This window comes from Balaenoptera physalus (genome assembly GCF_965194825.1).
Source record: "Balaenoptera physalus genome assembly, chromosome: 10".
NCBI classification, from domain to species: domain Eukaryota; kingdom Metazoa; phylum Chordata; class Mammalia; order Artiodactyla; family Balaenopteridae; genus Balaenoptera; species Balaenoptera physalus.
Window position 1 is genome coordinate 66,787,077 of NC_138889.1, and position 21,800 is coordinate 66,808,876.

General features: G+C 39.8%; 1 protein-coding gene and 1 long non-coding RNA gene across 4 annotated transcripts in view; one reads left to right on the top strand and one right to left on the bottom strand.

Annotated features, from left to right (window-relative positions):
• Positions 1–21,800, top strand: part of LOC309668375 — a 485,025-nt gene that overhangs the window by 197,709 nt on the left and 265,516 nt on the right. The gene's annotated exons all lie outside the window — the stretch shown is intronic.
• On the bottom strand, positions 6,917–20,545 carry TMEM9B (TMEM9 domain family member B). 3 transcript variants are annotated; one of them, XM_082478093.1, is made up of 7 exons: positions 20,117–20,276; positions 17,713–17,804; positions 15,325–15,409; positions 14,282–14,390; positions 12,038–12,172; positions 7,930–8,103; positions 6,917–7,443 (listed from the first exon to the last, which is right to left on the bottom strand). In XM_082478093.1, the coding sequence occupies exons 2-6, from the start codon at positions 17,792–17,794 to the stop codon at positions 7,948–7,950; spliced, it is 567 nt and encodes a 188-aa protein (XP_082334219.1). In that variant the 5' UTR covers positions 17,795–17,804; positions 20,117–20,276; the 3' UTR covers positions 6,917–7,443; positions 7,930–7,947. The 3 variants fall into 3 exon arrangements, with proteins under 3 accessions (XP_082334219.1, XP_082334218.1, XP_082334220.1); XM_082478092.1 differs by lacking the exon at positions 15,325–15,409 and having other exon boundaries at positions 20,117–20,545; XM_082478094.1 differs by lacking the exons at positions 15,325–15,409; positions 17,713–17,804 and having other exon boundaries at positions 20,117–20,265.

Below are 21,800 nucleotides of genomic sequence, written 5' to 3' on the forward strand. Positions count from 1 at the left end.
GCCAGATCAAAAGAGAACAGATATCGACAGAGATCAGAAACTTTTCTGCTTTGATGAATAGTTTCTGAGCTCATTCTGAAAACTTGATGGGGTTACAACATTCTGTGGGTAGTAAGGGAGAGGACTTTTGATGGTACACAGAAACAGCATGAAATAACATTGACTTGCCTTGTGAGAAAGTTATTCCCTTTCAGTTCTCTTTCAGTCCTTATGATTACAAGGATATATCTTTAGTCTGATGAGAGTGTGTTTTCCATACTACTAGAATGCTTTCTAATCCTCCTCAGATGGAAGCCTTCAACAGGAATAGTATCTAGCTAGAATCTAATAATATTTTACTATTAATTTCTATTTATTGTGAATTATACTGATTTCACATTTACAGTAGTGATACAAAGTCTCTTTTAAAAATAAAGCTACTTGAGTAAAAAATGTAAATTGATTTACAGAAAAATAGTAAGTAAATAGCAGTACAGGTGGCACACTAATATAATGAATATTGTGAAGATGTATGCAAATACTGACGTTTGGGAAACACTGAAACACCACAATATTCAAATACGTGTTGGAGAAATTACAAACTAGTTAATGATCATGCAACCTCACAGGCATAGCCTTCTTAAATGATACCTGATATGCCTTGGGCAAAACTGAAAATAAAAATAAGAAAGGAATCATTTGCTCTTAAAAATTCACTGTAAGATTCCCTTAATGAGAAACTCCCCTAACACATTTAAAACATGGTCAATTTACATATTTTTACTTAGAAATTTAAATATATTGAGTAAAGTGCATCTGTATTTAGGGTTTTTTTTTTTCATGGAACTTAAAGTATTATACTCCAAGACGTCTCATATCAACACATTCCCTTCTTCTGAATAGGCCTGCATCCAGCTTATATATTACACTACCATTACTCTTTGCCTTTGACTGTAATAATGTGGTCACAACGGATTTCACAGGAACATTACAGTGTAACTAGTTAACTAGAAGTCAAGGAAGTGCTGTAGGGAAAGAGCGTTTTTCTTTCAGTCATTAACATTTTCAAGTTTCAATCTTGGCTTTGCCTCTTCTTAGCTGTGTGTCCTTAGGCAAATTTCTTAACCTTTCTGAGCTCTGGATTATTCCTATGTCCAACTGAGATATCAATTATTCTGCAGGGTGGTTGTGAGGATTAAATGAAAAAAAAATACATAATGCACTAAGTATTAGTTCTTTTCCTGTTTCGTTTCTTAACAGATGAATCCTTGTGCAGCATCCCTTTCTCACCTGCACCTTATAGAAAACCTGGCTTATATTTTCCCTAACACTGGAAAATCAAACATTGATCTATCCAAAGCACATTTGTTGAGAGATGAAGAACATACCCAAAATGGAAAAGGAAAGCCACATGAAATCTAATTTTGGGCTTTCAGAAAAGAAGGAAAGGTGGCTTTCTTTTTCCACAAAAAACCCAGCCCTAATGTTTAAGGGCAAGATTAGGTAAACACTGGCACTTGTTTCTCTACCTGAGTAAAACAAAATTCTGCAGGCTGCACTATGTAATGACAGGAGCAGTCTCTAAGCACCAGAATTCAAGTGCAATAAAGTGTATTACAATCCTTGTGAAAAAACCTATCCTATCAAGTATGGCTACCGAAAAGACAAATGACTCTGGAACCAGAAAGGGCAGTAAGGGATGGGGGATAGCGGATGAGGGGTGGAAATGTGAGTGGTGGGGAGGGTTATAATGTCATGGTGAAAAAGGCTAAAAAAGGAATAAATGCCAGGAAAAGCTCTTCCTAAGAGAGGTGTGGTGGTGAGGGAATGAGATAAGTGCCATAGGTCCAATTAAAAATCAAAACAGAGGAAATGAAAGATTCCAAATTACTGATCCAATAGCCTAAAATAACTAACATAAAATGAAAATCTCTGGATTACAAACTAGCCAAGATTCTGTCAAAAAGGAAAAGTTGCTGAGAGAAAAAGAGTTGGGAAATTCTCGAGCCAAGAATTCTAGAGGGTAAGAGATAAAGGATGTGTATGGCAGAAATTGGGAAATGATGGCACAATCGGTATGGAGCCCCTATTACTACATTTCTGAGAACATCAGCACCTTATTTCTGCCTATAGTTAACGAGCCAGAACTGATACAACAGGGTACCAAAAAGTAAAGCAGATGTCATCAAAGCTAATTACACACAAGAAATCTTTCGGTATAGTTCATCCTGACTGATAATTTTAACAATATCTTAAGCCTTGACCCAGATGAAATCTGAGTAATTTGTATACGCAACAGGTAATTAACAGTTTCTAGGTTTTAACAAGACATTGCATAATTCTTGGAAAAAGAGCCTGGTGTCTTTGGAGACACACTGATGAGAAGTCTTTTCTATTGAGCATTTCCAAAAAGTTCACCAATCAATGTAGCAGCATTTAAATGATCCTTTATTCAAAGAAGAAAATTTAACAACAACAGTGATAGAATGAAAAAGGCAGTAGCGAAGAGGATCGAGATAGGAAGCCTAGTGGCAGCTGGACATGTTTGTAGAAATTGAGTAAAGGTTTTAAAAGAGAGCCACACAGGCTGTAAGTGCTGCGGCTCCAAAGCCAGATACACGCATAGCTAACAAATGCACCTGCCTTTTAGGGAAAATCTCAGGTGTCTGTCTTAGAACTCTTCTGGGAAATAAATGATGAGGTCTTAGTGATAAAATCCTAAGAGATTCTGGATGCTCTGCTGAGCATAAAAGCTTCAACTTTCTGAGACATTACAAATATCTAGCATGGAAAAAACAAAAAGCTACAACTGCACATATAATTGAATTACTGAATGTTAGGCCTAGAGGAACCTTAGAAATCTTCTTATCCAATCCCTCATAAATTGTTGCAGAGCTAGTAGCAGAGCAGAGGTCAGAACCTAAATCTCCTGACTTCCAAACCCAAAAACACTTTCCACTCCTCCAGATGATTGAGTCATCAGCAAAACTGACTCTTTCAGCATATAAGCATATTTGATAGTTTAAGATAATGGAATAATCAGATAGCTGAAAAAATTCATCATTTATCAACTGTGCCTAGGGATTTTCTTAAAAACCATGTTTTTATTCTCCCCCATGGGCCACTCTGGAGAAGAGTCTCTTACCTGAATTTTGTTGCCGAGAGGCTGTACTTTGGGCTGAGTCAGACATAAACTGATTTATAGGTGATCATTTAGTAACAACATGCAAAATAGCTTACAGTTAAACAGAACTGCTCAGTCTGGTTTAGCTGTTTTCTCTACCTAATATGTAGATATGACAACATACAACAATACTAAATAGAAAGCTTTGCTTGCAAAATTGGACTCTTGTAACAAATTCTTTTATAAAAAGAATGCCCCCCCCATTTACCTGAGTTATATAATCTTATATCAAAATTATTTATGGAAAATATCTTTAAGTAATAATCTCATAATGTGCAAATATTCGCCAATATTTGTAAAATAGAGATTAAGGCCATAACCAGGAAGCTCAATATGAACCTACATTTTATTATATATCTATTAAAATTTTTTTCCTTCTAAATAAACTATTTTTCAGAGCAATTTTAGATGCACAGCAAACTGAGCAGAAAGCACATAGTTCCCATTTACCCCCTGCTCTTACCTATATGCACATTCTCCTCTACTACCAATATGCCAGCCCCAGAATGATATAGTTGTTACAATTGATAAACCAATATTGACACATCATTATCACTCAAAGCCCATAGTTTACATTACGGTTCACTCTTGGTGTTGTACAGTTCTATGGAATTTGACAAATGTATAATGACACATTATATACTGATTTTTTTTTTACGCCATAGTTTTGCCTTTTTCAGGATGTCATATAGTTGGAATCGTATAGTAAATAGCCTTTTCAGATTGGCTTCTTTCACTTAGTAATATTTATTTAAGGTTCCTCCACATATTTTTGTGGCTTGATAGCTCATTTCTTTTTAGCACTGAATAATACTCCATTGTCTGAATACCATATGATATCACTTACATGTGGAATCTAAAATATGACACAAAGGAACTTATCTATGAAACAAACAGACAAACAGACATAGAGAACAAATTTGTTGTTGCCAAGGGGGAGGGGAGTGAGGGAGGGATGGATTGGGAGTTTGGGATTAGCAGATGCAAACTATTATATACAGAATGGATAAACAACAAGGTCCTACTGTATAGCACAAGGGACTATATTCAATATCCTGTGATAAACCATAATAGAAAAGAATATGAAAAAGAGTACATACCTGAATCATTTTGCTGTTCAGTAGAAATTAACACAACATTGTAAATCAACTATACTTCAATAAAATAAATTTTTAAAAATATTCCATTGTCGGGATGTACCACAGTTTACTTATCTATTCACCTAGTAAAGGACTTCTTGATTGCTTCCAAGTTTTGGCAGTTATGAATAAAGCTGCTATAAACAGCCATGGGCAAGGTTTTCGTGTTGACATAAGATTTCAACTAACTCAGGTATTAAATACCAAGGTGTGCAATTGCTGGATCACACAGTAAGTGTATGTTTAGTTTTGTAAGAAACTACCAAACTCTTTTCTAAAGTGGCCATACCATTTTTGCATTCTCACCAGCAATGAATGAGAGTTCCTGTTACTACACATCCACACCAGCATTTGGTGTTGTCAGTGTTCTGGATTTTGGGCATTCTAATAGGTGTGTAGTGGTATCTCGTTGTTTTAATTTGCATTTCCCTGTGGACATATGATGTGGAGCATCTTTTCAAATACTTATCTGCCATCTGTATATCTTCTTTGGTGAGGTGTTTGTTCAGCTCTTTGCCCTATTTTAAAATCAAGTTGTTTGTCTTATTGTTGAGTTTTAAGAGTTCTTTGTATATTTTGGAAAATAGTACTTTATCAACTATTTTCTCCCAGTCTGTGGCTTGTCTTCTTGTTCTCTTGACAGAGTCTTTCACCAGAAGTTTTTAATTTTAATGAAGTCCAGCTTATCAATGATTTCTTTCTTGATTCGTGCTTTTGATATTGAATCTGTCATCAGCAACCAAAGGTAATCTAGATTTTCTCCTATGTTGTCTTCAAGGAGTTTTGTAGTTTTTTGTTTTGCATTTAGGTCTATGATCCATTTCGAATTAATTTTTTGAAGGGTGTGAGGCCTGTGTCTAGCTTAATTTTTTTGCACTTGACTGTCCAGTTGTTCCAGCACCATTCACTGAAAAGACTTTTCTCCGTGTTCCCATTGTTCCTTTGTCAAAGATCAGTTAACTATATTTGTGTGCACCTATTTCTGGGCTTTCTATTCTGTTCTATTGATCTGTTTGTATTCTTTTGCCAGTGCCAGTGCCACACTGTCTTGAAAACAGGTAGTGTCAGTCTTCCCATTTTGTTCTTCTTCATTAACATTGTGTTGACTTTCTGAGCCTTTTGCTTCCTTAGAATCAGTTTGTTGATATCCACAAAAGAACTTGATGGGATTTTGATTGGGATTTTTTTTTTTTTTTTTTTCTGCATTGGGTCTTTGTTGCTGCACGCAGACTTTCTCTAGTTGCAGCGAGCAGGGGTTACTCTTTGTTGCACAGCACAGACTTCTCATTGCAGTGGCTTCTCTTGTTGCAGCGCACGGGCTCTAGGGCGCGCAGGCTTCAGTAGTTGTGGCGCACGGGCTCAGTAGTTGTGGCTTGTGGGCTCTAGGGTGTGGGCTGAGTAGTCATGGCGCACAGGCTTAGTTGCTCTGCGGTATGTGGGATCTTCCCAGACCAGGGATCGAACCGTGTCCCCTGCATTGGCAGGCAGATTCTTAACAACTGCGCCACCAGGGAAGTCCGGGACTGAATTGAATCTATAGAGATCAAGTTGAGAAAATTGACATCTTGATAATATTGTCTTCCTATCCATGGACATGGAATCTCTTATTTAGTTCTTTGATTTCTTTCATTAGTTTTGTAGTTTTCCTCATATACATTTTGTACGTATTTTGTTAGACTTATACATATTTCATTTGGGGGGATACTTATGTAAATGGTAATTGTGTTTTTAATTTCACTTGTTCATTGTTATTATGTAGGGTAGCAATTGACTTTTGTATCTTAACCTTCTATCCTGCAACCTTGCTATAATCAAATCACTTATTAGTACCAGGTTTTTTTTTAATTCTTTTGGATTTTCTTCATAGACAATCATGTCATCTGTAAACAATGACAGTCTTAACTTTTCTTTCCCAATCTGTATACCTTTTGTCTTATCGCATTAGCTAGGATTTACAGTATGATGTTGAAAAGGAGTGGTGAGGAAGAACATCCTTGTCTTGTTCTCCTCTATTCCTAGTTTACTGAGAGTTTTTGTCGTGAATGGGTGTTGGATTTTGTCAAATGCTCCTTCTGCATCTATTGATAAGATCATGTCATTTTTCTTCTTGAGTGTGTTGATGTGATAGATTTCATTAATTTTCAAATGTTCAAACTGCCTTGCATACCTGGAATAAATTTCACTTCGTTGTAGTTGAACTTATATCTTTTAATACTAACAATAAAATCAATAAGTTTAGGTTAGATTTGGGGGTTTAAAAAAAAGTGCTTATCACTAACCAAAAAATGCATTAAAGGCTCCTAAAATCTCATCCTTATGAAATTAATGTAGTTAAAAAATTTCTTAGAACACTCCTTCATGCATTTTAAATCCCTGTTTATCAAAATGATATCTGTATACTTTCAGAGGCCCATCTAAGTACCCATACATTCTCCCTCCCTCTCTCTCTACACACCCACACCCACACACAGATAATTTACTACCAGTGTTTTATGATTAGACTGGTATAAAACAATAGTCTTACAACAGGGTACAAATTGTCTTTGCATCTTCAAGTTCATCATACAGCAAAAGAGGGAGGAGAGAAAAGTTAGGAGACATAGATACACTGGTAGGTGTTTCAAAAATTATTTTTATTGTTACATTTCAAAGAGGACATAGGAAGAAAAAAGCCAGTTATCCAATAACTGCTATACCTTTCAGAGGGAGGCAACTGGAACTCCAGTACTAGTTCAAAGCTGTACACACTACAGCTCAAACAGCTGCCTCTCAACCTGACTGGGGATGCTGACAAATATGTGTATGTCATCAATCCAGGGAGGCTTGGGTTTAAAAGAAAATTTCTTTATTGCAAGTGTCCAAGTCCTTAGGATTCATCCTTAAAGAAGAAGAAGACGAGAAAGACCACACATGAAGACTATGTTTATTCATTAGAGTAAACTAGCGAACGGCCAGCTTGTTCTAGGATGCATTGCATCAGACATCACAGTACAGGAAGAAAATCTGCATCTTGTGAAGAGCCACCAGGCATTTCAGATCCAATTTACCAGGAAGTGCAGCCACAGGCCAACCAGATGTCCAGATAATATAGTCAGTGCAAAATTCAAATAGGTAAGTCAGGGCTTTGATGAGGCTGGCAGACTGCAAAATATAAATGAAACTTGAAAATAAAAGGCAAAGTCTATTTACAACAGATTGTTTAGTAAAGTGACTTGAGAAAAGTTATGTTAAGCACTTCCCACATATCCCTCCCCTTCTCTGCCAAAAACAAAAACAAAAAACACCACACAAAAACCACCCCTGAAAATTATCTTGAAAACCAAACTAAAACTGTGTGGTAAAAAAGAGAGTGCTTTTTCCAGGTAAAGGACTTCAAGATAATTTACAGGCAGACATATTTTTATTAGTAAAAGTCACAAACAGGAAAAGGCTAATGTTGTTTGAGGCGTGTGCTTTAAAAAATGCCTCCGTTAATACATTAACAAGAAAAGAAAATACCAAGCATGTTTTTGTTTCCAGTTTTGAATTTTCCAGCAAGAGTTAGTGAAATCAACAGGGCATTAAAACAAAACCCAGGAAAACTCAGTCAATATTTTCCCATTGTCTGCCTCATTTCTTTCTAGTCACCTTGAATTCGATTCCCAATTAGCTGAGGACAACATGACGGTCAAAGACGGATTTTCGCTGCTCTTGAACTTGAAGCTTCCAACGCTGCTGGGCATACTCTACCTTATTCAGCACATTGGCTCGACTGCGGGAGCGGGCCAGCACATCGTGGGCGTTTGCAAAAGGCTGGTGATCCTGAAAGTCCAGGAATGGAGAACATCAGACGGCATGGTCCGTGTAAAACACACACACACACGATAGCAGTTATCCAGCCACGGAGATAGGAGCAGCTGGCCTTTTCAAACAGATCATCTAATTTGGCCAAGCACTCTTAGGCACTCAACTGCCAGAAGCAGGATGAACTCAACTACAGAAATAGTTGGTTCAAGTAAAATAAGCGATGAGGAGGTATTTGTGCAAAGTTCCCGTGAGTCACCATTTCCAAAGACATTCCCTTAAGAAGTAGGGATCAAGACAAAGACAGTGGTCATTTATGTTAGAGAGAAGCCCTTCTTGATGAGTGGTGGAAAGAAAATCTATTTTGCATGTTAATATCTACATGTTACAGATACAGAAAGTAGGGCTTTTCCTTGTTTTATTCGATACTATATAGCTAATCTGTGGCTGAGGAAACGCCTATCTTTTAATTTCCTGACTCCCATTATATTAGAATTGTTACTTGCCAGCTTGGGGCCACATTCTTCCTGGGAGATGAGCTGACTGCATCTTATCTTGGTTGGTTTCCATCTCTTCTTATGCCCTCAACACCTACATTTCCCCCCTTCCCCAATCTGTAATGAACAGAGACATAGCTCAAGTGCTACAATTACCCTCTAGTGCTAAGGACAGTAAGGAATTATCACTTCAGCGTTTCTATTTGGTAAAGACTTGAATCTTTCATTGCTGAGCACACAGTAGCTTCCATGTTAGCTGTTGCATTAGGAAAGAGGCCATTGAAGGGTCACCCAGGTATCTGTGTAGAAAACGAACCTATCCTGGTCAAAGTAAACCTACGCCACTGATGTTTCTGGTCATTACACAGGAAACCACCATGCTAATCTATCTATGAATGAGATATAAACACAGCTGCCTAAATGACAAAAGGCATTCAGTACTTATTTATTGCTTTTGTTTGCCTTTTCCTTGATCTCTTTTTCCTGAACCTGGGTTAGCAAAGCTCCTAAATGTTCCAACATAGGATACAAGTCACAAGTCAGACCTCTTAAACTTTGCCTCTCGGAAAGAAACAATATTGTTTTGCATGTTTGCAAAAGCTCTGTTATATACCCAGGGCAGAGGTCAGCGTGTCTATGGAAAGCTATACATAACTGCATAACTATACATATAAAACTATAACTAAACAGTGTTATAACACCTGGTCTTCTTTTTAGAGCAAGATATTTATATAATGTCGACATTTCAAAGACATCAAAGAGTTTTCTGTAAAGAATCTATCCCTGCCTTCTTTACCAAAATTGCTTCAACTTTTCACTTAATTTAGGTAATATCTTGTGCAAACCCCATTATTTTTTTTAACCTTACAAATGAAAATAATAAAAACAATTCCACAAAGTTCAAATGTTTCAAAGATGTAAGAAAGAACGTTAGGAAAAAGGAAGGTGGCTAATGTTGTTGGATTACTTTATTTCCCATGAGGAAATAAACCGATCCAAGGTCATCTAACAAATGAGCACAAGCACAAGTCTTAGCTCCCCTAAACTTGACTTGGTGTCACATTTTCTTAACACACTGATTTTGTTCAGGTAGATTAAAATGACACTATCCGAATATGGTGCTTCAGTGAACTTGTATATAAAACATTATTACCATTGGTTTGTTTTGACATAAACAAGACTGGGAAGAAGGATGTACTTTACCAGCAGAGTGTTTCTCAATTTCATAGTCTTGTTATCTACTCTTCAAGGTAGGGGGAGAAACACCTTCTTAAGGAACAAATTTAAAGGACTAAACAAAACCAGTTAATCCTTTTGGTCTATTCTCCATCTATCAGAACAAGATTGAACTAGCTGCTCATAGTCATGGATGCCGGGAGAATGCAAATAGAGATTTACCCTTTATATGTGTTTGTTCTTTTTACACCTGATAAAATTACAATAAATATAAAATATGTTTTAATGTAATGCTTTGATAATAGCAATGATGTATCATGGATATATAATACAGTAAATATTGTGACTACTTGCAGTGAGCTTCTTAACTATTTGTGCTAACTCTCACTTGATTCAAAGTGCTCTACACTCAACAAAAATGGAAAAAATTAAAACAGAATTGAACTGAGAATTTAACAAAAGCATGTTTAAAGGCACATACAGAGTGAAGAACTCTCATCTTGGATTAGCAACAATTGTAGGAATTTAAATTGAACTTCTTTTTGAACAGAGTTGGTACCATAAATTCATACCTGTGTTTAGAAAACCTCTCTCTGCCCAGAATCAATTTAACAGATATCCAAAAGTCAGCCAGGCCTCTCAAGACAATGTTCTCATATGATCGACATGCTCACAGAATCAATCACTGGTGAACAAAATGGTTACTAAGCACATGGTCCCATCAAATGCCTTTCCTACATGTTTTTATCTACACATTTGTGCATCCATTTCTTTTATGTTCTGTGTATTACATTAATATTGTCTATCCCTAAAATCAGGATCCAGATATTTAATGCTATAAGGGATGTAGTTTAAGTCAGAGTTTCTGTCTCTGTGCCTATAATGAAACGGTTCAGGTGGCCTTTGATACATAACGTTTTCATATGTTACTAGTTCTCAACTGGGGGTGATTTTGACCCCCAGGAACATTTGACAACGTCTGTGGACATTTTTGATTGTCATAATTGGGATGAGGCTTCTAGTGGGCAGAGGTCAGGGATGCTATTAGATATCATGCAGTGAACAGGACAGCCCCCTACAACAAACAATCATCTGACCCAAAATGTCAATGAGAAATGTTGTATGTGAATGAAAATTAACATGGGAATAGTATTTGAGACTCTAATCCTTCCTGATATGGAAAAGTTACTTGTTATGTGTTGGTTGAATTACTAAAGGAAGCAAGGGGAAAAGAGGCAAACAGAGGTATTTCTATGAAAGTTCTTCACAAAACAAAAATGAAATCTTGCTCAAATTAAGTTGAGTATTCAATATCGATATTCATGAGACAAGCAGGCTCTGTAATTATAACTTAAGCCATTCATTCAGGATCCCCTTTCTCATCTTTTACCAATGGGTCCACAAGCCATTCCAGAGTAAAAGGATTTTTGACTGTGATTTGCAAGGCTTTATCCTGGCTTTGGCTTTTGGAATTGATTCTTGAAACTCTACTAAATTTTATTCACTTTAAGAAACATAGTTCAATAAAGTAATCCAAAATAAAAAGTAATTTCTAAAGAATATTATATATGTAATAATGAAATAGTGGAAAATTTGGAAACAAACCCAAACAGGATAATGACAAAACAAACAATATAATTCTCTAAGCCATACTGAATAACAAATTTGTGGACTATGTCAATTTCTCAAGAGTTTTGAGTGAAGTAATATTAATTATATATACAAATATGAATGTGTTTTAAAGATAGGAAGAGAATCAGGAGTGATGGTTTTATTTTTCTCTAAAGAGCACAGATTTTTTTAAAGAAGGAGGAAAATAGGAAATATAAAACATCAGCGGGTTATCAAGCTGTACTTCATTAAGTAAAGAACATTATGGTTTTCATGCTTCCCTTCACTAAAGCCTCTTTGCCTTTTAAAATATTTGGTGATGTTGACAGGGAAGGTGTTCAGGCAGGAGCCTAGGAAGAAGACTATCTCCGATGCTTTTCTCAATGTAAGCAGGAAAAGGCGATGAAAATTATGCCCTTGGTAGTGAAAGGCAAAGCCTTGTACAGCACACTCACCAAGGATCATCGGTCTAACCACCAAATTTATGGCTTTACAGAGCAATTTCCTCATAAAGAGACATACACTAATATTAGAACTGTCTTTAGGTTCTCTAGTGGAGGATCTGCTCCAGATATGGACATCTATTATGTAACTACTCTTCACATGCACTCTATATCAGATGATGACAGAGACTGGCTTTGAACAGCTAGGGCATGCTAAGAACTTACCCCAACATCATCATCGCTCTGTATCAATTGTGAGTGTCCAAACAGGCGTCTCTTCAGTATGGGCTCAACCAGAGTAAGATATACCATGTACAGAAGCAGAAGGCCCAAAATGGAGAGATAAATTATAATGGTAACCTAAAAGAAATTGAAAATAAGTTATATCTCTGTTCAAGCCAAGAAATCTGAATTTTGTATAATAATGCTAAAGCCATAGTGAAGACTGATCTATCTGTTAAGCATATAGGATTTCTATACAAACCAGATTCCAACATAAGAAATAAACTCAACTCTTCACCAAAGTATTATTTATAGAAAAAAAGGAAAGAAAGCATTTTGCCTTTGGGATCTTTTCACGAGTCTTCAAATTCCACCTTCACCTACTGCTAATCATTTGCACCACTGCTAGCATAGTAGTTCTCTTTTTTCACCCTCAATACAGTGTCCTAGATTCAACAGCACTGCAGTCAAGACCACTTTCTGTTAGGATCCCTAACAGAAAATGTAATTCAGGTGAATTTCAACAGCATACTGCTTTAGATCAATTTAGATACACAAAAATACATTTTAGGCACATGATTTTCTTGAGATCTTAATTCGTGCGGTGTCAAGCAGTACAGTGTGACACCTCCCACTAGAATGGCTACAGTTAAAGACAGTCAACACCAAATGTTAGCGAGGATGTACAGAAACTGAACCCTCATATGTTACTGGTGAGAATGTAAAATGGTACAACTACTTTAGAATACAACCTGGCAGTCTCTTAAAAAATTAAATATAAACTTACCTCTCTTAGGAATCTACCAGAGAGAAAGGAAAACATACATCCACACAAAGACATGTACGCAGATATTGATGACAGCATTATTCATAAGAGTAAAAGTAAAAATCTGGAAATAAATGTCCATCAACTGATGAATGGATAAACAAAATGTGGTATGTTCATGTAATAGAATGCTATTCAGTAATAAGAAGGAATTAAGTACTGATACATGCTACAACATGAAGAGGCCTCAAAAACATTATGCTGTGTGAAAGAAACCAGTCACAGAAGACCACATATTTTATGATTCCATTTATATGAAATGTCCAGATCCGGAGACACACAAAGCAGAATAGTGATTGTCTAGGGCTGGGGGTAGGAATGGGATTAACTATAAATGGTTATGAGGGATCTTTTTGGGGTGATGGGAATGTTCTAAGACTGGATTTTATTTTTTAAATTTTTTTTTAGAAAGTCATCAGGGCCAATACCCAAAGTATTTATTTATTTTTATCTTTTGGCCACAGGGCATGTGGGATCTTAGTTCCCCAACCAGGGATTGAACCCGTGCCCCCTGCATTGGAAGTGCGGAGTCTTAACCACTGGACCACCAGGGAAGTCCCTAAAACTGGATTGTAAAAATTGGTTTTAAATTTGCTAAAATTTATACAATTGTACACTTATAATGAGTGACATTTGGGGTATGGAAATTATACATAAAAATTTTATTAAAAAATAAAAAAGTACAGTGATGATTTCTCTATGGGACAGTACCCTGCTGGAGCAGGAGCTCTCCTGCAGGGTCAATCACAACAGGAATCTTTGTAACTGGTATAGCTGACCACCCCAGATTCCCCTAAGGTATTTTTTGTGGGGGGGGGAACAGGAATGGGGACCTCCATATAAAAAAATTGGGGAGAAGAACTATGAGCCACCATATTAAAGTAATTGAACTCATTAGAGGTCCAAATTGTGATGAGAGTGATCTACATTCCATTTCCTATAAAAGATAAAGAAAGGAAATCTTAAAATCCAGAAGTGATGTTTTCTAGGATAGAGTAGTCACTCTATATATAACTTTTTCTAAGGGTTGAGAGGGCAGGAAGAAGAAGGTCTAATCATCCTGCTTTCTCACTAATCTTTGGCATACGTGGCCCGCAGAGAAGCTGGAATATTTTTCTGGGAAATGCAAATTACACTCAGGGCTTTTTTTGTGCCATTTCACATATCACATCTATCTAAGGTATCCTAATTAAGGCACAAGGCATCTATCTCTACGAGGCAGGTGGAGAGCAGATCCGTTGATCCTTTTAGGGTGCGGGCTGGGGATGAGAAAGGAGGAGGTAAGAGGGTGCTGGGAAGAGGATGGAAGAGCAATAGTTTAGGTAACTAAATAGAATTCAAACGTCCAAAATTTTCTTTCTTGTCTAGATACCATCAAAAACTGTTCCAGAAGCAGAAAAGATGGATTATTGTTTTTTTACCTTGATTGTAACAGAACTTCTCTCCTCATATTTGCATTCACAGCGTAGACAGTATGCTTCTACATCAGGCCCCCGCACAGGCATGGGGTCCACAACATGAAGGCAATCACTAAAAAAACAAAGATAAAATACTGCCTAAACCTAGCTGGATTTTCTACTTGCACTGATCAAACCTTTCCTGAAATCCAGAATAATCACTGAACTTTCCCAATGAAAGAATGAATATAAGGAACAAATAATCAGTAAGGGAAGGGAAATCATTTCCTCTCTCAATATTAGCAATTTGGTAAGCTTTAACAGTCTAAGAGACCATAAAGACACATATGTAGCAGCTATTTTCAAAAGTGCTATTTATAGTTAAAAATGCACTTGAAAAATCCCAAATGGGACTGAAAACTACTTAGCAGATCAAGTCATATTAGACTTGTTCATTTAGCAAGTAAAACTGCTTTAAATGATTTAAAGTGACCTGGAGCATTATTCAAATATGAGATTACCTCTTTTATGAATTAACTAATATCATCTAAACTGCCACAGTGTGGTATATGAATGGCCAATCCTAACAGTTGGTAAATTATGAAACTCTGAAAGCTGAACACCAGAGTAAGAAACAATTACTTTTCTTAATGAGCAAAAGTCTATTTAAAAAGCATGGAGAAGTAGGATTAGGACAACAAAAATATTTTAAAATGAAAACACTACCTGGCAACAGTACCTAAAAATAGTAAAAGGCTGAATGTTTTTGTGGTTGGATGTTTATTTTCTCCCCATTTTCCAGGTCACTTATTTATGGCTTATGAAAAAGCAAGCCTATCCAAAAAATCTTTTTCCCAGAAATCTGTCAAGTCTAGGAAATAATTAAATTCTTACTCTCCCCAGCTATTAAGAGCCCACTACCCTGATCACCTTCAGCAAAGGCAGGCAAAGCTTTGCTGTCCTCCTGCTGGCTGCTGGGCAGTTTCCCTCCCTCTTGTCCTCTCTCCCTTAGGCATGGCTGGCTGCCTCAAGAACTCTACGACAGCATCCTGTCTCACTCCACCCACCTTCTTGAGGGCATCCAATGCTCCAGGCTGATTCTTTCCCTTTGCCCTATCAGAACGTACTTTTTTGTGTTCTGTTCCCTCTGAGCTGTGGCATAAGAAAGAAAACCCAAAATGGCATAAATGATCAAAGTTCACTCAGTTTTCCTTAACAGGTAATTTAATTTTAACAAAGGTAGTAATGAAAAAATAAGTCTCAACTGGCAGAATTTCAAATAAGAGTAAGGTCCCACAACTCACACCATACAAGTGTGTGATATTTGTTCCAAATGTACAAAAGACCAGTAAGGTATCCAGCTGGATACAGGCATAAAATAGGCAGGGGAAACTAAATCTCACTGCAGGGGTATCTAGCTCATAATCATAGAGGTCATCCAGCCCAGCACTCTCGGAGAGGTCACCTCTACAGGTCACAGAGTAAATTAATAGCTAAAAGGACCAGAATCCAGGGCTCCTGCCTCCTAGGACAGCCCCCCTGTATCTCTCTGAACCTCAGGAAAATGAGACTTATCTCCTACTTAGTTTTCTATTTCAGCTTCAGAAGCCTTAGTAACAATACTTAAGAATTACTTGGGAATCTAAGTGTTGAGTATTTCTTTGGAAGTACAAATACAGTTTAATAACAAGGAGATTTTGAGTGCTGTGCAGGATGGGAGAGGAACCAGGAAGGTTGGTTCTGGCTGGCCACTCAGTGTAAACGCAGAACCCAGACACAGAACACAACCACTTCAGGAACTAGGCGACACCTCCCCCTAGTGCCAAAAGGAGGACATTATCAGCTTCAAATCACACCTCAAACACAAACCAGAGAACTCAAATTTTTCTTAAGTTAGACAGTATAGGTCAATGAAGAATTAAAGCTAACAACTGGACAAAATGGAGAGGCCAGGAGGTAAAAATATATATAGGGTCAGATAAGATATTGGAAGCCTCGGAAAGCCATAACATCTTGATTAGTCATAACATGCCTACCCTTCTAAAGCCAGTTAAAAAACTTTCAGTGACATCTGTGAACCTATCCGTAGTAAAAGGCCAAGCTGCAGGAAGGAAGCAAGGGAGAGAGGGAAGAAAAATTCCAAAGCAAGGCTTGTTTTCAACTGTTTATTTTCAAAGCTCCCTATTTTCACCAATAACCAGGGATAAATGATATACGGTTCTCTGTGAACCTGGAGAAACAAAAAGTCAGTGAAAAGATTAGTGCTAAACACTTGAATAGTGAGTTCATTTGCCACCCAAGTAACAGGCATCATATTCTATTACTGATAATAGAATAAACTGATTGTAAGTGCTCAATATATTTGGGACATTTATAGGAATAACTTATTTGAGTTTTCTTTTCATATAAAGTAACTTCCTGATATGAAACCTAGAAGAATAGCTAAATCACTTTGTAGTATGAGACAATTTAAAGTAGAACACAAAAGCTCACAAGAAGTTCTCAAGAATACACTTACCACATGTCGGATTGAACCTAAATGCACATCATGGGAAGAACAGACAACGACATCAGAAAAACTAAACATGCTCAAAGCCTGCCTTTTCTTACTCAAAGTCAGCTTGGAATATTGTAACAGAATGAATTTAATTCTGCTTTCAAACTTTCAGGGCTATTTAGCTGTGAAATAGGGTACATGTGAAAGTACAGAACATTTGGAGCTATTTTTATTCTAGGCCTATCCTGGCAATCTTCCATTATAAACCATAAAACGTCCCAGTCCAGGGTAAGGAGCCCACCTATCCTGCTACAAAACCACTGCTTCCCAATCATTTTATGGCACGTGTAGAAAAAGCTATTATTTGTAAGGTCCACTGGGATAAACAGAGAAGGCTGCTGGTGGCTAGCTAGTCAGGATCCCAGTCATCACAGGCCTGCCTGATTATATGCCAAGGGCTGAAGGGATCAATGACTTGGCACACCTATAACCTATTAATGGCACACCAATTGGTAAACTCTGATATCCATGGCTCATTCCCATTCCTTCCTGAGCCTTTTGACACTTTTAAACATAGTCTCCTATATCTGACAATGTATCATCAAAACCTACAAATTGTAAAAACTCTGACCCAGATAAATGAGGCTTGCTTACCTTCCACTGAGAAGCAAGAGGGAGGACCAAAACTTAAGGGGACACAGAAGGGTAGCTATGGGTAGTTTGGGTGCCACAAACTCAGTCCCATCCCAGTGTAAAAGCCTCCCTGCCTGGGGATTCTGGCTACATTCCTTTAGGCCTACATCATGCACTCAGGGCCATACTCTCACTTTTTCAAATAGAAATGGAATTCAACACTTTTGCTTAAAGAGAAAACAATACATTGGATGAATATCCAGGGCTAACAGTGACAACCAAAGAAAGAAATTTGACAGGTAATTCAGTAATCCAGAATACTTACCAGTCTTTTTGGGATATGTTCTTATTATAAATACGCCCAGAATTATCTTTATAGGGAGGACAGATACATTTACATCGGACATCCTCAGAATTCTATAACCAAAATAGAAACTTGTTGACAGTTTATCATCAATATTTTTAAAAACTGCAACTTACACATTTTGCTAAGCATCCCCTGCCAAGTATTCTAAAACCATTCATTTAAAATTTTAAATAACTTTGAGAGATACAAGTTTTTAAAAGCCATTGGTAATGTTAATGAATGATTATATACTACATAAAATTATTTTGAAATAACATCTAGTATCTGTGACTTGTTAATCACATTTTTGTGTCACATGACAATCAAACTGTGCTAATGTTATCACCATCTACCTGCCAGTAGAAAGACGAGGTAGACAGACAGCTGTGCCTGCAGATAAGAACGCTGATTACAGAAGGATGGGGAAATATCAAACTAAAAATTACTCACAAATCACAATTCTTCTTACTCACCATCCTTCCACCCTTTGGTAGAAAGGTATTGATATGGATAAAATGGGTTGGGCCAGAGTCCTATAGAAGGGATGAAGTTTTGGAGGCACTCAGCTACAATTAGAAAGGAAGTACTGGGTTGGCCCAAAAGTTCGTTCGGTTTAAAGTAAAAATAAAAGACACATTCTTCATTTTCACAGAGAACTTTATTGGACGTGTTCACTAACCGAACGAACATTTTGGCCAACCCAGTACATAAGGGAAGTAGTGTGAGTGTAGCTGAGATCAGTTTGGTCTACCCTTCCCAGGAAACTTTGCTTCTAATCCCTGGGAGACAGAGAGGACAACTACTGATAAAGCAAGTTTCAAGAAGTGGAGGAAGGGGTGACTAAATTTATGAATAGAGGGAGTAGGAGATCCTTCCCCAGCAAAGGGGAATCTAATCTGAGAAGGCAGCAGCTCATTAGTCTCCAGAGGACCAGGTCCAAAGCTCCTATATATGGTGGTATATCTGGCAGAGTTGGTAATTCATTTACTTATTGAGCAACTACTTAGTGAGCATTTGTCCTGTGCCAGAACTTGTGTGCAATGAGGTGGATTCAGATAAGCGTGAGACGTGGTTCCTGCCCATAATTAGGACATGCCCAAGTAAAGGAGACTGACAAGTACATGGTTACAATATACCACTTAGAGTGATCACAGAAGATATGCAGAGGGTGCCAGCAGTGTTTTGAAAGTCAGGAGACTTGCTGCTGTCCCTGTTTCTGGAGGGAAGTAGGGAAGATTTCAAAAAGAACCCTTGACCTAAACAACAAGGATCTATTGTAGAGCACAGGGAACTATACTCAATATCTTGTAATAACCTATAATGGAAAAGAATCTGAATTACTTTGCTGTACACTTGAAACTAACACAGCATTGTAAATTAACTACATACTTCAATAAAAAAAGAACCCCTGACCAAAACCCCCCTGATATGTATACTTGTCACCCATCTTTCCCAGCCCCTATATTTAAAGGTATTATAGAGTAAAGCTCCAATTTAAAAAAGAAAAATGTCATTCTGTTTTCCCATCACATTAATGTGCAGGCCATCTGTTTTCCCTAATAATGAGGTAGTTCATCAAGGACAGGTCTGGAGAATATGGGCACGAAGGGGACTAGATAGCAGCATGAGGGGGACCAGAAGGGCCAAGAAATGGAGCAGGGGAGAAGGCCACAACCTCACCTCTCCTGTAGTTCGGATCCTCCCTTACCCACTAAATTATCAAGAAGAGAGAAGGCAAGAAAGGGGCCAGGAGGTCCTGGAGGGAGCCAGGTGAGGATATGAGGCTGGTGAGAGAGACTCCTGTAGGTCGTATTGAGAAGGAAGGCTGCCAGGAGAAGCAAGTTCCCACAGTGGGAAGGGAATCTGTTCAGGGGTGAGTTGAGAGGAGTTAGTTCCTAAGAGGGAAGACAGCTGTGAGATGCGGGCTTCCTAACATTTTGGCCTGGGGAATTGGGGCAGTGGTCTGTGAAGCCGGTGGAGGGCGGCGGTGACTGTCAGAGCTCAAGCGTATAAAGTTAGTTAAAGGCTCTTAGAGTTGGAAAAGCTGTCAAGTTTGGGGGCGGTGCTGTCGGGGCTGGGAAGGGAAAGTCAAGGAGGCGGAGATGCTGTCCCGACTCTGGGCGCCGTCAGGGCCGGGTGGAGCTGGGGCGGGGTGTCAGCTCCGGGGGTGGGAGGGGTGCGGGCGGGGACCGTCAGACAGCTGGAGCGGGAGGGCTGGACTGCTCCCTGGCCGTCGGGAGGGTTCCGGGTGGTAGTCGGCCAGGGCTGAGAAGCTAGGGGTCGGGCTGTCAGGGCTGGGAGAGGACTTGGGTGGGACGCAGGTGGACAAGGCCGGAGGCAGGGGAGGAGCTCCGGTCTGGGGCGAGCGCTGGGCGGGACTCACCTTGGCGGCGTCCGACAGCTGCACTAGCAGCAGCACCGAGAGCGCCAGGCAGGACAGGCTGAGCATGGAGCCGAGACGAAGGAGGCCGGCCCACAAGGTCGCCATCGCTGCCAGGGCCAGCAGTCCCCACAGCCGGAGCCCCCGAGACCTGCTCTCGGTCGGGCTCCGGCTCGGGCTCCGGCTCCTCAGCCCGCACTTCCGTCTGGGCGCTCGCGTCACGGGCCGCGCCGGGTCAGCTACGAAAAGCATTCGCCCCGGAAACGGTTCCCGGTGCGAAGGCCGGGAGGCTGCGCGGTGCCCCAGGAGCAAAGGCGGCCTCTCGGGGGCGCAGCGTGAGTCCGGCGGAGCTTCGAGGTGATAGGCCATCTTTCCCCGGCACCGAGGCTGCGGGGCTGTGGGCCGCCAGTGCACTAGCAGGTCCTCCCGCCCAGGGAGAGCCCCACCCACCCACCCACCCCGCAGCAAGCCCGGGCTGTCAGCGTGGGGGGTGGGGCAGGGCCCGAGCGACCCCTGCGAGGCCGGAGCAGTTCGTTGCCGGACCCAGAGTGAGCCTAATAAGCCCCGGAATTGCTGAGAGGCGGCCCGTCCCGGCCGGCGCCGGCGGGGCGGGTGCGAGGCGTGGGGACAGGTATGGGACTGGCCGAGCCATCGCTTTCCGGGAAGCCCACCCCCAGTCAGAGGGTCGAGAGGTCCTCTCTGGCACTTTGGGTACTGACCTGCGGCCCACTCGCAGCCCGGACCCCACTCCCCGCGAAGTTGCTAACAGTCTGTGAGCTGCCTCCTTGGGTGTGGCCTCCGTGTGGGGCTCCCCGCTTGCCTCTCACTGGGGGGCTGACCGCCTAAGCCCAGCCTGCCGCCAGGAACTGGAAAACAGCGGAGGGGCTGGGCCAGGCCAGGCTCCGGAAGGTGTGGAGTTGGCGAGAGAACCGCCCTAGTAGCCTCCTCCGTCCAGGATTCCATAACGTGGGGGATCGCGGCGCTACAATCCTATTCAGGGTGGCTTGGTCCCCTAAGTCAGAAGTCGGGGAGGGCTGACCCATCCTTTCCAGAGCGGGTCATCCTGAAGGGTAATTTAGGAGAACCTTGGAGACGGCACAGTGTCTCCAATTAAAATATTTTTCGGTTAGTAGGGACAGTGGGGTTGTAGTGGAAAGGATGCAGGGGCTCATCACAACCTCTGCGGATTTTTGGAATGACCTTGGTCCAAACACTTCCCTTTTCTGGTCTCAGTATGAGGTGACTGAACTCTTACCTATGGATTTCAAATTCTGCTTTCATGGAACACGTGTTTCCTTTCTCTAAGCGAAACTTAAAAGGTGGTCTTTTCCTAGTTTGTGGAAATGTTTTAATTAACGGACAGAATTTTCTCAATGTTTTTCTCCCATGTGATTCTTGTTGATGCTAGACTCTAACACAAGGTGTCTGATGCTACGCCAAATATTTTTAGCCCCTTTCAGTCCCAAATGGCAAGTGGTTCCCAGTCCCAACCAGAACCAGAATGGCAGGACTAGATGACTTTTCAACAAGACCCCTCCAGACTGCCTTCTGAAGATGCTGTTAACATTAGTTAATTATCACGTTTTCTTAGTGGGTGTCCTGCTGGCCAGAGGACAATCTGGAGACACCAGGGATCAATTGTGTCTGACTGTGAGGCACTTGTGGATTTGTGATTGCTAAAAGCTGT

Coding starts and splice junctions, on each gene's coding strand:
- TMEM9B (XM_082478092.1), bottom strand. CDS start 20,482: ATGGCCTATCACCTCGAAGCTCCGCCGGACTCACGCTGCGCCCCCGAG. Junction 17,805..20,116: donor AGCTGTCGGACGCCGCCAAG/GTGAGTCCCGCC, acceptor TTTTGGTTATAG/AATTCTGAGGATGTCCGATG. Junction 14,391..17,712: donor AACATATCCCAAAAAGACTG/GTAAGTATTCTG, acceptor TTGTTTTTTTAG/TGATTGCCTTCATGTTGTGG.